The sequence below is a fragment of the Falco cherrug genome, chromosome Z (genome assembly GCF_023634085.1).
Source record: "Falco cherrug isolate bFalChe1 chromosome Z, bFalChe1.pri, whole genome shotgun sequence".
Taxonomy (NCBI): domain Eukaryota; kingdom Metazoa; phylum Chordata; class Aves; order Falconiformes; family Falconidae; genus Falco; species Falco cherrug.
This window is the reverse complement of record NC_073720.1, coordinates 14,251,805-14,268,900: the sequence shown is the minus strand read 5'-3', so window position 1 is coordinate 14,268,900 and position 17,096 is coordinate 14,251,805. Positions and strand designations below refer to the sequence as shown.

The 17,096-nt window shown below is 35.3% G+C and overlaps 1 protein-coding gene across 1 annotated transcript in view; it reads left to right on the top strand.

Annotated features, from left to right (window-relative positions):
* The window catches only part of CPLANE1 (ciliogenesis and planar polarity effector complex subunit 1), a 66,079-nt gene that overhangs the window by 33,660 nt on the left and 15,323 nt on the right, over positions 1 to 17,096 (top strand). Inside the window, exons 25-38 of the mRNA XM_055699030.1 lie at positions 18 to 939; positions 2,083 to 2,246; positions 3,230 to 3,363; positions 3,904 to 3,986; positions 5,137 to 5,219; positions 6,694 to 6,762; positions 7,660 to 7,843; positions 8,428 to 8,685; positions 10,271 to 10,993; positions 12,110 to 12,276; positions 13,651 to 13,780; positions 14,736 to 14,790; positions 15,865 to 15,969; positions 16,453 to 16,545. Of these exons, the coding sequence (XP_055555005.1) occupies positions 18 to 939; positions 2,083 to 2,246; positions 3,230 to 3,363; positions 3,904 to 3,986; positions 5,137 to 5,219; positions 6,694 to 6,762; positions 7,660 to 7,843; positions 8,428 to 8,685; positions 10,271 to 10,993; positions 12,110 to 12,276; positions 13,651 to 13,780; positions 14,736 to 14,790; positions 15,865 to 15,969; positions 16,453 to 16,545 (3,170 nt within the window). The remainder of the gene's footprint in view (positions 1 to 17; positions 940 to 2,082; positions 2,247 to 3,229; positions 3,364 to 3,903; positions 3,987 to 5,136; positions 5,220 to 6,693; positions 6,763 to 7,659; positions 7,844 to 8,427; positions 8,686 to 10,270; positions 10,994 to 12,109; positions 12,277 to 13,650; positions 13,781 to 14,735; positions 14,791 to 15,864; positions 15,970 to 16,452; positions 16,546 to 17,096) is intronic.

Sequence of the window (17,096 nt, the reverse complement as noted above, 5' to 3'; positions counted from 1 at the left end):
CGTTTGTTGTCTTCCAGGGATAATGAACATCAAAGACAAGGGGAAATAGGCAGCAAAAATACCACACACAAGATAAAAGCTCTTAACTGGAAAACAAAACATAAAGACAAAGTATTTGGAAAAGAGATGCATAATCCATGTAATTTGCCTGTCGTTGGTGCGTGGGAATTTGAACGTGATGATGATGAATACGTTATTTTTTTAGAGCTCTTTTTGAGTTATATTCTTGAGAGAGACTTGATAAAGTACAGTGACCTTGGAATTCCATTTCTTACTAGCTATTCTGGACTTCTTCGAGAGCATGAATTAAACTCTCTCTTTTTTGATGTTCATACAACACTAAAGCGTCGACAAGGCAAAACTAGAAGCCAAAGTGTGTTTAGAGCAGGGTCTTGCTATACTGTCACCCTGGCATCTTGTGATCCTGAAACAGTGTCTGTCAATAATGAAAACCAAAATATTTTGGAAAATCCAGCCATTGTGCAGACAACAAAACCTTCTATGTGTGACCTAATCAAAGGACTTAATGAAGGATTATTTGGTTTAAAACACAAGTCAATTTACAGAACTCAGAGTGACAATCAAGGAGTCACTGTTGCACCAGCAAGCCAGACCTTTCCTAACCATACTTTTTCTAGCCTGCAAACTCAGGCAACTTCTAAATACATTTACAAACCTGTTGATACAGTTGGTATTGCACTGGGAGAAGAATTAGCTATAGAATTGATAGGTAAGTTGAGCAATATTGCAAAATTGCTTGAGTGGATGATCAGATGGTCTGATAAAAGACAGCTTTTTGGTTCCAATGAACAAGATTCCTTAGAAGAGATTTTTCCAGTGATACATGTGAAAACCTCATCAGCTGCTGTCCTTACTTCTTTGTGGCTGTTAGAACAGTTATACAGAGACGAATCTCAAGCACAGAGCATAAAATGTAAGGTAAGAAAGAGGATGGGGGTGTCAATGAATTGTATGAGTTAATTATGCCAGTAAAGAAAATCATGTCTTTTACCTCATAGTGCTGTTCTCAGTAAAACCTGGAATACTGATTACTAGTCTTTTCTTTAAGGATTGCTTGGAAAAGAGAAGCATTCCAGGAGTACTGGAATTCTGTCTGTAGGAAAACTTTGATTGGACATGAAAGTTCACTTTGGAAGTCCTAATGCCACATTACTTGAGAAAATTCCTACAAGTTTGTATGCTGTGTCTAGTTTTAGACATCATCTTTGAAGAAACCTAGTAGTGGAGATAGAGTATGGAAAAACAAGACAAAAAGAAATAGTTTCTCTGGGGAGACTTGAATTGGATTCATTGGTCTTTCAGGACAGTGCATACATAGTCTGACTGGAGTGTTTAACTGGTTAACGATTGATGAAAAGTGAATTTTGAATTTCTATCTAGCACTATTACACAGAGTTAGAGAGTATGCTAATATAAAAAGAGATTTGCCAGAAGAACCTGATTAATATTGCTTTGTTTTATATTTAGGGACAGCTGGATCACTAAAAAAAGACAATTAAGTCTACATGAAAGGCTCTCAGGGGAGGGTGTTGTGGGTTTTCTTTGAGATTTTCTCCCAGATCAAAACAGATGTTGTCTTGGCTTTGGTTTGTATTTTCTGATTCCTGACAAGTCCCACCTGTATTTTACTTTCAACTTACTGCCCAAATTTTGTACATCCATCTAACTGCATGATTATGTATGGCTTTTACCTCTCATACTGTCTTCAGTGATAATTTCAGAGGTTTGTTTTATGTATGATTAAGGCCAGATCTTACTGTGTATCTTTGTATAGACTATATTGTCACATAGTGTCTTTGACAGTTGATGCTCAATTGATGTTGACAAATCTGTCTTATGTTTCCTTTGGATAATTCAGAGGACATTTGCTTCACTTAATACAAAAAGGGAAAACTCAGATTCCACAGGCAACTGTAAATACAGAATTTTTCAGCTCTATAACAAAGAATATGAAGTTAACCATAAAAATACTAGATTAAATCATTGGGGTTTTTTTTAAACAGGTATCTTTTTTAACTAGTGATTTTTCATTATCATTATTATTATCATTATTATTAATAGAGTCCGGATAATCAATATCTGAAAGAACTTGCATCTCTGTCAGAAGCCCAGTCTAGGACAGAGAAAGACAGTAGTATGGATGAAGGCTCTTCCACAGTGGCCAGTCTTCCTCCTGATGTCCAGAGTGTACAAGCCTATGATGATCTTTGTGAAACTGGTTTGGGGTAATTTTTTTTTTTTTTTTTTTTAACCTAAGAAATCTAGTTGGTCATAATCCCTTAGGTAAGCAGCATGTCAGTTTGAAGTGTTCTGTTACTCTGTGTTATGTATGTGTTTAATTTTGAGTGCAAAATCAAACTTGTGCATACTGTTTACAGCTGCATGAAGCATATCAAATGTTCTCCATCAGCAGACATATCACTGGGTAGAAGACAATGTAGCTGTAGCATGTGAAGTGAATTGTACATGGTTGTTTATAAACTTAGTGATGTGGAAGTGGAATCTAGAGTTTGGATATAATTGATATCATGATTGTCTCAAAGAATTCAGGTAACTTCCACTCTCTTTAGTGTCATTTTCTTTGTGTTGAGAGTTCACAACATTAGTTTATTTTTCCCTGGATCTGTAATCTAGCTATGTTCATATAATCTGCATGTCAGAAAAATAGATGGAAAAGGCAGTAAATATTTTATTTGTTAGTATCTTACACAGTTCTGAAGATGGAGATTACTTAACCTGAAGTTAATTCTGATATTTCTCTTCATCTGCTGCTGCACTAAAGAAATGAAAGATCTTTGGTATTAGTATTCTGTGTCTTCTCTGACGAGATTATGGTTTTTTTCAGTGGCAGAAGTTTCTGTGAGGGACATAAATGTAATCTTAACCAGATGATTTTGAAGTCATGGTGCAGTTTACGCCTTCTGGTTTTGTTAGATACATGTGTTGGTTCCATTTTCCTGGACACAGCCTATTTGGAGGACTGTACCATTAATGTCACTAATATGTCACAGCTATACCAAAAAATAATATTAATCTTGGTTTAAGTGAAATTGTGAGAGAAAATTTATATGAACATTGATTATATCACAGCAGTATTTATTTTACAATTATGCACTAGCTTGCAATTTGAGATGAACAGTTTACTTAAACCGAGTCAGATACTTATATTATTTCTGTGTTAGTTACGTTTTGTAATTTCAATTACCAGGATGTCTACAAAGTCAAAATATTTTGGCAAGAAGGAAGTAAATCGTGGGAGTTATTCTGTACCTCATGTGACTGAAGTTCTTAATGAAGAGAGACCATTTGTTCCGAAGGTGTTAGATGTAACATCAGAAGGAGGTTTGTTTTTATGGTATATCCTTTTACTATGGTCTAACATATAAAACAGTAAGTGTTTTGCATGTATAGGATTGTATGCCACTCTGTTTATTTAATCAGAAAATGGAAATAAGTTTTCATTGTTCTGTTGAAATTATTGTATCCATTTTATATTATAAATTTCATATGATTGCTTTCTGAAGACTTTCTGGTAACTTTTTTACTTAAATAATTTCTTTTTGCTATAGAGATAAGACAATGTATATTACCATATTTCTTCTGTCATTTACTTTCATTCCAAAAATGTAAAATTTGATTTGAAAATTTCAAGATCTGAGTATGTACAGATTAAATTTTTCATGCATCTATTTATTTATTTATTTATTCTTTCTGTGCTTGCATCATCCCTTGTAATAACAGACTGTTTGCTGAGACATCTTTCAAGCCCTTTCTCCTCATCAGGCAAAAAAATGGACTAACATGACCAGTTGACAGAAATCACATAATGATGCTGTATGCCATGTAGTTTCCTGATTTACAGTAATTGTGTTTACTTTGTAGAGTTTTTTGAGGAGCCATATGAAACTCCGAAGAGCTCCAATAGCTCTGTGAAAATCAAACCTATAGAGCATCAAAGAGGAAAGGCAAGTTACCATCTTGCATAGAAGCATCAAATTATTATGACTACTCTTTTAAAAATATACTGAATTCCTCAATATGCTTGAGAAATTGATGGCCTAAAGTGTTTAGGAGTGGTGAATTTTTTTCCCTGCTTAAATTGACAAGCAAGTTCACAAGTAATTCATCAGCGGTAGAGTGAGATCTGCTGTGAGCACTTTTGAAAACTGATTAATTGTTTATAAAACTAAATGTGTGCATGTCTGTGTATAAAATCATATATATAAAAATCACATTAGATCTATATGGTGTATGACGCTGCATTCCAACACAAACCATTACATGATATGTGCACACATAAATGAAAGCATGTAAATTAAAAAAACCCAAACAAACAACAAACCCCAGGGAGTCTTCTGGTTAATAGACCATATTTTAAGGGGTATTTTGTTATACTAGAAAGCTGTATTAATAGCCTTTTTTTTTTTCTTTAAAGTGTGCTGTCTCTGAAGTTGTCACAGGGTGATTAAGTAAAGACGCTCCCACTTGTTTGCATGCTTGCTTGTTTTTAAATTAAATGTATAAACATGTTTATTTTGCTCCTGTCTGAAAACAAGCCTTGTTTTTTTCATGCATCGTCTTTGGTCATAAGTCTCCTTTCTTTACAACTGGGTAAGGGCTGTTGTGCTTAAATGTGAATTGCAACGCCATTCGTTTGCTTGCCTGCAGTGCTCTAGATTCAGTGCTGTTAATGGGAGTAGAAAATGTCTTGTGGTCTTCAGTTCTACAGTACGTTTTACTATAGTGAATCTATGGCATGTGTGAAACCCTGCATTTGTTTCAGTTTCTTTCTTTGTAGTTAGTTTGTGTTCCACGTTTTCATCTTTATTTAGAAGGTGCAAGATTGGCAGAGTGTCAGGGTAATATATATGGATATGAATTTTAAAACAAAAACTTAAAATAATTACTTTGAACAGAGGATACTCAGGTGAATCATTTGGTCATCTCCTTAAGAGCTGTACCTGTCCTCCAATGTAATGTTGGTTGGTTTTGAGACAGATTTTTTCAAGTGGCTGATTAATCAAAACTGTGTTTGCCTTCAGCTAATAATACTTTATTGAAGCAGAAGGAGGGTACAAAAATTTACAAGTTCAGATGCATCTTTTTATATTCCAGCAGCTCTCCATTTCGGATGTAGATAGTCCTCAGGAAGATCAAAAGATAGAAAAAACGAAGGAAGGAAAGTCTGAACAGAATGTGTGAGAGACTTTTTTGTTGTTTTAATTTCTCTTTTAGCACTGCTTAAAAATCTAAAGTAGTTTTGTTAATTATGATATCCAGTGGAATCTCAATAGGTTCTTGCTGTTGTTTATAAGGACTTCATAGTTTGAAATAAAATTTCAGTCATTTTCTATTTCATGTGTACAGGCATTTCACAAACAAAATGCTGGGTGGATGAGTGGGTTATTTTAGTAATGATCAGGTAAAAAAGGCATGGTTTGTGGAAGACATATTTTATATTGGAAACAAGGATAGAGAATAACTGGAAAAGCTTTCAGGTACACAGTACCTTCTCCAGACCTGAAATAGGAGCAGCATCTTCAGGCTAAATATGAGTGGAGAGCTGTTATTCTAGGAAATTTTAATCATTTTTTTGTTACACAACGTACGAGAAAGAGAGGTTGATATCTAGGGATCAGAAGGTGAGATAAAAACAGATAACCTTGTTACACCTTCCTTTGTCCCTCTTTCAGGAGCTTTTACACAAGTTAAGAAATGTACTTGATTCTGATCTTTTTAAAATCTTATGTTTTAAAATACTTAAGTGTTTATAATACAATGAATGTAAAATTTTAGAAACAGTCCATAAACCTGATTGTCACATCATCTGTTTGAATAGATTACTGGTCAGTTTTTCTTTGAAGTTTTTCCAGTGAAGAAAATGTTCTGTAAACACGGGGTTCATTATGTTTACTATGAAGAATCTTCTGAGATTTTTTCGTTTGTTTTAATGTCAGAAAAATAGCAATCTGGTTTTATTATTTCAGTTAGATTTCTTCTTGAATCCACCAAATTAGTGGTAATGAAACCTTTTCCTCTGAAATGCTGTGTCTGAATGTCTTTAATATTTAGTAAAACGTATTAATTGTGATGGCATATAAATACATATTCCTGTGTATATATATATTATATTTGTGAAAAACTTCTAAATGGCTTGATTTCAGAAAGACATAGAATCCTCTGCTATTTTATAATGATGGATTTTGTTGCAAAAGAAGCTAAAATAACTGCACATGAAGTGCCCCTCAAGGGTTTCTTATGATGCTGTCTCTTCCTTTTTAGGAAGGCAGATTGTAATGGTATTAACAGTATTGCTTAAATTGGATTTTCTCTTCTTTTGTGAACTCAGATTAGCCTCTTTGTTGCCTGCTGTTGGTGTTGAATCCTAGAACCTTTTCATTGTTTTTGTTTGAGTCAGTTTCTGATTGCTAGGGAAACAAAGCATGAATGTCAATATTTGCCAGCTCAGATTGCAGTGTAATGCAGTAATTGAAGCCATGCAGATCAGTATAGCTGTGATCAGGTGGCTTTCAGGTATTTTATCTCATACTAATAAAAATACTATTTCAGGAGGTTGTATATATATTTGTGTGTGTGTGTGTGTGTGTAAAATGAAAATAAACAGTATAACAAATCATTGTAGTATTTACAAGACTCATTTTTTCTCTATAGCATGGCTGAGGTGGTTCCTAGCACCATTTCTCACTCATTCTCTTTAGATCAAGATGCAGAAGTTCCCAGGTGAGATAAAGCTATAACATTTCATATAATAAAATGGACTATCCCTATTAAATTTTCAGTCTGAAGTAACACGATCTGTAGATTTGATTACAAAATGTTTGCAGGTATGGTATATTTTACCTGCAAACTGTAGTACTAAGTAGCCTTTCCTGAAACCTTTTTGGACTGTAATCATTGAGGATCTTATACTCTTGAATGTTGTCCAGAATATCACATGAATCAAACATGTTAATTCAGAGCTACCAGATTTCAAGAGAAGTGATGCTTTTCTTCTGTGTAGGTAAAGGTCTTCAGTGTCTTTATAACTTAGTGTAAATCCTAACTCTCTCTTCATCATTTAAGCACTTCATCTCCTTAGTAGTCTTTACCTACTAAAAGATATATTGTGCTATCTGGTACATGTTATTTTAATTTTAATTGTTTTCTGATCTGAAATTTTATGGTTGTTTTTAATTCCAAATGTTTAAAGGTACATTTAATTATTTAACTGAACGTAAATCTGCCATCTCTTTTATTTCAGCTAATAATGCCTTTCTCCATTTTCCATCACTTGTTTGGTTTTATGACTAACCAGAGTCTCTTTCTGTCAAATCTGTGTTCTCTGCCTGTGTCTGTAGTGAAGACACCATTTCAGATACCCTTGTGATTAAAAATTCAGATAAAACTTGTGCCTTTACTACTGTTTTTCTTTCAGTATATTAGGAAGCGTTAGGAAAAAGTTAATCATACATGCTGTCTAGTGAAGATTGTTCAGTGTTAATTATTAAATCATTCCTACAAATCAATTACGCTTTAGAAAAATGGAGATATCTTTAAAACTTTGTGGATTGATTTAAGACAGCCTCATATAGGTGAACTGTTAATGTTTTTGATAATTTTGTTCTTTTCCTTCTTAAGTAATAGAGAGATCTCTCTAAGTGATCGTCAGCCTTCTCAGACTGTTGTGTCAAGTGCTGCCTCCAATACTTCCATTTGTTCAAAGGAACAAGAAGTCAAGGAAGAAGTGCCTACAGAAGAGAAGCTAAACACATCAGGAACTGTGAGGCAGATGCTCCAAGATGAAATGTTTAAGTTAGTTCAGGTGAGAGCTTCTCATTATTGAGAATAGTGTTCACAGTTCAGTGTTACTTAAAAAGTAGAGATAATGACTGTTTAAAGGTATTCTCTGTGTGGGGGTTTTTGAGGTTTCCAGTTCCATGTAAACACAGAAAACTTACTTTTGACTTAACTCTTGCATTAGACCCAAAGCAAGCAAGGTAATAATGAAAGTTTTAGTTTATATAACTTATTGTGCTCTAATAGTTTACATCAGGAAAAATTCTGAAGCTGTGATAACTTTGCAGCTGTACTAGGATTTATTTTTCATTAGTACATAGAGACAATTTTATGTGACCTTACATTTACTCAGACTTCACAAAAAAAGTGAAGGAATTTGTCTTGTTTTAACAAGTATTTAAGGTATGTGGCAAGTATGTAAGGTATCTTAAAAGAAAGTCCAGTACAATAAATAATCATACGCAAGAATCATTATTTGAAGTTTGGGATTTGTTTATTCAGCTGTATTAACAGGATAGTGAACAGTTACAAGATAGCCTAGATGTAGAATTTTTGCTAAGATTCCTGTTAAAGTTATTTACAGTGTAAACTTTGTGTGTGTATATCCAGCTACAGCAAATCAACTTCATGAGTTTAATGCAAATAGTGCAGTCATCCTTTGCCAACCTGCCAAATGTGCAACAAATTTTGCAACAGCAACAATCTGTTCACCTGGAAGGAAGCCAGCCTGCACATGCTACCAAAGGTAATGGCTTTCTGAAAACACAGCTGCCTGCTCAAGAAGACAAAGAAAAACCTGGTGAAAAGAATTCTGATTTTCAACCAAGGAATAGTTTAAGAGATGAAAGCAACAATGACCATATAAAAGTAGGTATATCAAAGTGTCATTCATGAAGACTGCTCTGTGTATCTGATATGTTTTCTGTCTTGTTAGGGTAGTGTCACAAAAGGGTGGTTTAGGTCAGGCCACATAAAGAATTAACACCGAAGAGTTTGAGTGAAATAGGTTTAATATGAAATTTAGGAAATGCAACTGCAAAAGATTTGACAGCAAGGTTCACTCTGTTACTTATTGTTTAGAGTAACTGCACAGAGACAGACTGAATTGAAATCAAGACACAATCGAGTTGGAAATAGTTTATAAAGATCAGAGGTGTAAGAAGGTAAAGGAGATCCTTCCATTGAATCACAAGGTTTAAAGTGGAATCTCCTGCTTTGTAAGCTCTAACAGAGTTTAGGTGCAGCTAGATCCAGTCTTAGTCTCAGACTTGGTCAGTGGTTTATATTTAATGGGAGAGAGAGAGAAAGTGGGGTGAAGAATCAGAGACACCCTTGTGCTGAGCCACAAGGTTCAGAGTAGACACTGTTGCTTTCTAAAAGGTCGCAGAGTTTAGGTGTGGCTGGATCTATTCCTAGTCTCAAACCCTAACAACAGATTAGATCTAGAGAAATACAAAGAGGAAGGGAATTCTGCTGTTGAGTCACCAGGGTCAGAATAGACCACCTTGCTTTTTGAACTCCCATAGACTTCAGGTGCAGCTAGGCCCAATGTTAGTGTCAGACTTGGACAACACTTTGTATCTAAAGGGTAGAGAAAGAGAATTTGTTCACAATTCAACATTATCTGTAGGATTTTAACATCAAAGCTAATGACTAAAATTTGTTTTAAATTTCAAAAATAACCTTACTACTTCAAGCTTGCAATGCGTATTATAACAAAGGTGTACCTGTTAAAAGTTCACCTCAAGTTCAGTGAAATACTCACCTCTAATGCCTTTTGCATTCCTCAGCAGGTGAAGGGTTGAGTCTGGAGGAGCAGGCTTTCTGCCACAGGCCCCCTAGTGCCTCAGACTCAGTGGTTTCCAACCTGTGAGTTGTGTCCCACTCAGAGGGAGATGCTGGTCACAGCCTGCTGCAGTCCAGGAGAGCTCAAAGGGGTCTCCTTTAGGACTGCTCTTTATAAAACTGTGAGATGATTGGCTTTAGTCATCAGTAAATTTCCATCCTGGCCACAGCCTGAGTTGGTAATTCTTCAAAATTCCAAGAACAATGGTATTGTTTGGCTCAGGTTACCACGCAGGCTACGACCTGGGCAGGAGTTTTCCAGGGTTGTCAGGAACTGTCTCCATTCCTGTTCCCTGCTTCATCCAAGCAGCAAAGTTGCAGTATGGACAGTGCCATTCTCTGCTTTAACCAAGTAAAAGAGTTACTGGTACAGTCAAGAGGTGCTTAACTGCCTGACTCATTACTCAAGTCACCAAGGCCTAGTTGGCAGCTGCTGGTGTCATAAAACAGTCCAGAGAACGGGGAGAAGTGCACCACAACGATTAGGAGATATTTTTTTGTGATTGCTATAGAGAAGGAATATTTATGCCATTTGCATGCATATTTAGTGCATGGTTACTGTTTCAAGGTGCTTGTAAATGCTGTGTTGTTTGCTTTTCTGATTTAGAACCATCTGGATGTGAATGTTTCTTCAAGCCTCCTAGAAAGCCACAGCGAAGATTTGCGTTCTTCAGTACCTGCTAAACCACTTTATCTCATAGCTCCTTCTGCAGACATCCAGGAAACACCAAAGCTTATCCCTATTGGAAGAAACTTGAATTACTCAAATGGATTTCCTTTGCTTAAGCTTGAATCAGGTTATCATTTCAAACCGGCATTTTTGCATCCAATGGAAATGTCATCAGCTTTTGCTAGACTGCCCCCAGTACCACGAGTAGCTTGGAGTTCATCAGATTCCATATGGAACCATCAGTTATCAGACATACGAAGGAAGAGTAAGGCAAAAGAAGACGTCAACATGAGTAGGCACGACCCTGAGATCCAAAGGCAGATGCATGAGGAAGAGAGAAGATGGGCAGAAACGGTACATAAGGGACCTCCCAAACACCTTAATCTAAGTTGGTATGAAGGACAGCAAGAAGTTTCACCTCAGCAGCAATTCTCTGCAAATAGGAATATGAAGAAAGCACTGATCACTCAGAACCTGGCTGGTATTCCACTGTTGCACTTGCAAGTTGATCCAGTACCTAGACGTCCACCAGTTGTAAGTCAGCCAACCGCTACTACTTTAATACCTGTTAAACCTGCAACAAAGGAGACTGACTGCAGAGAAGCACTACAGCACACAGGATTATCACTACTCCATGCTAATTTACCTCAAAAAAAGAAGGTACTGGATTTTATAATACCATTTTTTTTTAACTTTCATGTTTTCTTACTCATCGAAAGTAAATTAATGTTTCCAGACTATGGAATTTGGAAGTGTTCAGTACAGCTACCAGAAGCGATCAGGAACTAAGGTACCTTCTTACTGGCATGCCAGTATGAGGTAGGCTGTAAGCTTGGCAATGTTCTTAACAACGTTAGATTGATTTCACATTCCATAGTTCATCAACATTCAGTCCATTAATAAAGAATGTAAGGAATTCCCTCTGGATTATATTTACATAGCAAAAAATAGTTCTATATATTTATTATTATATATATAATATATTTATATAGCAAAAAAATAGTTCTGTTTTTACAGAAATTTAAATAGAATTTGTTACAGAAATACAAAGAATGTTTATTATTAAATTGCCTGTTTTATCAAAACTTCTGGTTTTGCTCTTGGCCAGACAGTTGCCAGTTGGTTGGTGGATACATGGTCACTACTTTACTGTTAACGGGTGGAGGTCAGGGCAGAGTTTAAACTCATGCTATGGCTCAGTATTTGGTGAACTGCATAGTGACATTAATCCTGTATTTATATATGTAAATACTTACTGTGTCTGGCAAGTTCTGCCTCCTCTTTTGTAGGGGCAGAAAAGGAATGCTAAAAGACTTGGTTAGAAAATATTAGTTTCTAGACGTTGAGAGCACATTGTTTTGAAAAATGTTGTTCTCATAGACTCATACGCTTGCTCTTTCCAGTTGAATAGGAACGTTTTTTCCTGAAAGGTGCTTTTTCAGCCCTTGTGTACATTGCATGGTTCCTACCTTCATCCCGAGCTACATACATTAAAAATGCAAATATTAATGAAGTACAGTGTGGAGAAAATTCATATCTTTTAGTTTGCTTTCAGAAATAGTTTACACGTGCACATTAGCTGAGATTCTGGTCTGATGCTGTTAATTTATCTTTTCTACATTTTCACTTTGTCTACATATTGCTACAGGAGTTGTGTTTGTATAATTGAGATCCAACCTGGACCTGCTCTTTTCATTGAGTCTGACTGGGCTTCCTCTCTCTGTTTCCTGTATCAATGTTTCATTTTTGCTTTTTTCTCTCTCTGAACATTTTCAGGCACCAAAATTCATTCCACTTGAAGATCTCATTGCATTTGAGCAGCGCCACCAGCGTCATACTGTGCCCAGTACGTCCTTTGGACAAGACCAAAGTGAACCTATCCAGTTACTAAAAATTGATGTTGAACCGTTTGAACTAAGAGATGTGCAGAATCATAGAAAAAGGCAAGCCAAACTTTTAAAGTGGGTCTTCATTTTGAAGGACTTACTGGTAACCTGTAACTTCTAGCTTTGAAATCAGTGGGAGTTTCCATAGCAGCTTCAAATAAAGTTTCCATAGCAGCTTCAAATAAAGTTTCCATAGCAGCTTCAAATAAAGTGGAATTAGATTTAATTCTCTTGGAGGAGAATAAATTAACATATATTAGTAAAGGTAGAGCAGGAGGAGCATGGTGTTAGGGCATGAAGGCGTTGTTGCTGTTACCAGGCTGATAAGATTCAAAGGGGAAATATTTTTCATACTTCTATCTGTGGTTTAAATCTGGCTGTTCGATATATACTGTCTGTGAAATGCTTTGCTGCTTACACAATAAAATCTTGATAGGCTACTGTCTTCATTACATATCATCTCCATTGGTAGTAATCTTCAAGAAGGAAAGGGTTACACTCTTCCAATGTAATTCAAGATACAGGCTTTGTTTCTGAATCCAGACAGTGATTAGCAAAATTCCTGCTGAAACAATATTTTATTTTGTTTTGCTAGGTATGTTATTCATTACTTTCAAAATTTGTTTATTCTTTGTTAATTGATTGCACAAGCAGTTAAAATTGTTTAAGCTGCATGCGTATCTCTGTTCAGTCCTCATGTAATGCCAGTAGATTCCTGACTTTTCACAGATCTGTGTTTTCTGTGGAAGAGTTAATGGTGTCATTGAATCTAGAACAGAACACTCGCTTCTGATTATGACGCTTTTAAGTCCAGCAGCTGGAAACACAGACTCTAGGATCTTAAATTGATACATAAGTAACTGCAGCTGGAATTTAGAATACCTCTGTTGATATTACCAGCTGAAATGCTTGAAGCGACAATTGTTGTCTTACAATCTATGAGAATTTGTAATATAATTTATATAATTATGTAGGATACAATTTATCAGATACTAAAGAAAATTTGCAACTTTTTTACTAAAATAGTTAATTGGGAAGTTTCAGTGATAACAGGCTTGTTTCTTCCTGGTGTATTTCTTGTAGATTCCCTACAGGCATTTTATGTAGTAATGATTATGTTATTATGCACAAAATATAGCTATGACATGTTACACAGTTTATATTATTTGATGTAAATAGATTATTAGACAATTAACAGATTTTGGTGTGATTCTTAAGTATATTTATGAGTTCCTACAACAATTTTGTGTACAGTTCTGGTAGGCGAAAATAGTGCTTTGAATTGGTCTGTATGCAACAGTTGTGTTTGTCTTTCCCACTTTCATTTCAGTCTCTATTTCTTAATAGTAATATTCCTTAGAAAACAATCATAGGTATTTTTATTATTTGAGTGCAGTTCTTGCTTTTGATTTGTAATTAATATGTTGACAGACAAAAAAGGCGTGGTAAGAACCAAATGAAAGACAAAGATGAAAAGCAGAAACCAAGTGTGTCCTTCTGCCCAGATGACTCCATCATCAGTAGCAGTGATACAGTGATGGTTGCTGAATCAGGGACTGGGGTATAGAAAAATATTTTTTTCTTTGCTTTTTTCTATTCAAGTATTAAGAAGAAAGAAGGAATTGGGCAACTGTCAACCAAAACAATCATGTAAATCTCTCCCAGGCTCTAGGCTAGAAACGGTATCCATCTTTCATTCATATACTTGCATTTACTGTAAATTTTATGAAGTATTCAAAGGTTGCTTTTGATTTTCTTGGGACATGAACTTGTCTGTTTTGATAGAGTATTTGTCTGTATGTACATTAAGGTAAATTTATACACAAATGCTAATAGCTTTTAAAAAAACAATTAGGTTTAGTTTAGCAGTAATGCTAGGGCAAATGACCCAGGCATTACTGTCTTCACATGAGGCTAGATTATGACAGTGTAACTGTGAGGATGGGGAGTATGAGGTCTTGAGTTCTGGCTCCGCCAGGAAACTGGAAAGACGAAGTCTTTGTCAGGCTGGGTTTTGATTTATGCACTTCTGTTTGTTTGCCTGGGCCTTTTTGATATCTTTTAACATATTTGGGGGTTATCTTTGCAAGTACCAAATTTCAGGCTAGAACACTACCAGATTTAAAGCTAGAACAATACCCAGCGCAGCAGGCTCTATTTCTGGTCCATACCATACCTTCTTTGAGACTTGCCTCCCTAGCACAACAGCTGGAGAGCCTCACCAGACCTGGGAGATGTTAACTATAGTATGGCAGAGATACTCGAAGAAGAATCAGGAATTTGTGTTACTGCAGGTCACCCCAAGGTACATATGGGAAAGAATGTTTACATAGTTATTGCATTAAGTTGGGATGGATCGGAAGAATTAAGAAAGGGGGTAAGAGAAGTACATTACAGTGATTTTTTTCCCAACTCATTACTCAAAAGAGGTATGTTGAAAAGTTAACAGCATCAAGAAAACCTTTAATTGGCATTGGAACTATTTTTTAAGATAGTTCTTTTTCTCCTTATGTTAGGATCAACAAGAAAAATCTGCATCATACCTTCAAGATGGTTTTTTCATTTCAGTGGGCAAGTACAAATCTTCTTAATGCTTTAAGTGCCTAAATAAAATAAATCAAGGAACGGAAGTCTGTTAGATTTCAAATGGTAAAAACCCCTCTGTAGTCATCAAGATATTAAAAACTCAAATGTCTGTGGGCTTTACAGCATAATGTCTTACGGGATCTTTCCCCAGAGAATCAGGAAAACCTTTCAGGAGGTACAACAGATATTTAGTCTTTCTTGGGTATGGTCAGTTTTTAGGAGATTGGTGTGGGGAGAGATGCAGGCAAATGTAAGATCACATATCAATTATTTGTAAACTCAATAATTCTCCTGAAAATTTTAGAAGTATTTTGAATTTTCTTAGAAATAAGTGATAATCTTGTGTTTATGTTTATGAACAGTGGACTTCATGAAATAATAACAGTACGTTGAATGAATTTCAGTAACTATGGTTCTTGGTGATTTCTGTTCATGTGATTCATCAGAAGAATGCTTTCAAATTCTAAATCAATTTATTTGTTTTTAAAAGATATTTTTCCAGTATTATTTGCCTGGATATTCTATTACATTAAATTTAATGCTTTTTTAAAAGAAACTGTTTACAATAATTCTAGCTTTCAAACTGAAGGCATGGCTGTAGAAAGATTTGTTTCTTTCTAGTACATTAATTCAGCACAATATTTAGTCCTATCAGAGGAAAAAATGCAATCCATTATCTGAAAATTTGGCCTTAGAGAAATAGTGTCTTGCAGAGCTCTGTAGAAACATGAATAAAGGTATACACATCATAAATATTTGTTCCCTTTTAAAATATGAAACAAACTGTTACTGTACAGCATACTAGAATACTTAATTTTAAAATTACATGTCCAAACTGAGCCTTGATTTTAGTTCAGTGTACCCTTGTAAGTTTCAATACAGTAGCATATTCATAAGGCAGGAATACAGACTTCATTCATGAAGTATGCTTAGAGAAAGGTTAAAATTATTTTGAGAAATGCAAAGAAGAATCTGTTGGAGCCCTTAGTTTTGAGTTAATATCATGGCTTTCATAGGTTTCTAATTCTTGCATTTTTTTAATGTATTATCATACTTTAGACACAGTGGGAGAAGCAATTACTACTTCAGCAGATCTACATTACATGGCTGCTACAGGAAAAAAACCAGCAGAAACGCAGGATGCAAGTACAAATACTCACCCAGGTAAGTGCTACCTGTGTGCTACAGTAACCAACTGTTTCTAGTATTGAATCTTGTTAATTGTGATATTTGGCCAGCTTCCAAAGTAGAGTAAATTTTTAAATGGAAAAAGAGTTTTTCATGCTGTAACATTTTGTTTCAAAAAGTATTAAACCACAAGATACTGGAATATAAATTACAAAGTATTAGTTGAAATAATTATAAATAAAAATCCTACTGGTGCAATTATGTAAGAGTTTCTACATGCTTTCTGTAAGTACTTCTGCTGTGACTTTTTCTAAAAGCTCCTTTTAACTAGCTTGACTTTATCTAAATGCATTTTAGACAGTGTTTTACATGTGACTGAAACTGTTTCCCTGCCTCTTCCCCCCAACTTTGCTTTGATTGTGAGCTGAGAAATCAGAAACGCACATTCAGATAATGCCATCCGTGTCTTTACTTTCCTTAAAATTCATGCATTTTGGTTTTGTTTTTTTTCCTATCAAGTGCTCAAATCATATCGGGATGTTGGAATCAGTGCTTGCAGTGAGGTTTCTGAAGTCCAAAAAAATGAATCAGTCAACTCTGTTCCTGTGTCAGGTGTGGCTTCAGTCTTTCGCTACTTCATTTGTTGTTTGGGAAGTCTATAAAAATACTACAATGTTAACATGGATTTTGTACACAAAGTCACTTAATGCAGGATGTAGATAAGAAGATGCTAATTTGTCCGACTTCTGGAGACCAAATGTGAAATAATCGTAATATTGTTTATGAAAAGTTTGGCTGGAATATTTCATGGTGTAGTGTAACTATCTTCTTGTATTCCTGAATGATGTGGTACCTTTGTGAATTTTAGCTTGATTTTAGTGCCACTTTGTCTTGGGGAGTTGCTGTTCTGTACACCAAATGGATTGACCAGTAGGATGTTAAGATAGATCACAGCTCCACATGAAATGGAGCTGTAGTAACTCAACTGATTATACAGTTGATCTACACATCTGCTAAGTTACATAATAGCTATATGCCAAGTAACAGTGTTCCAGTCTCAAGTAGGAATTTTACTTCCCATCAGTCATCCTTTGGGTCAGTTTGTAGCACGAAGAATAGAAGGTTACTGATTTTGAGCTAAAGAAGATTTGTTTTGATGTGGG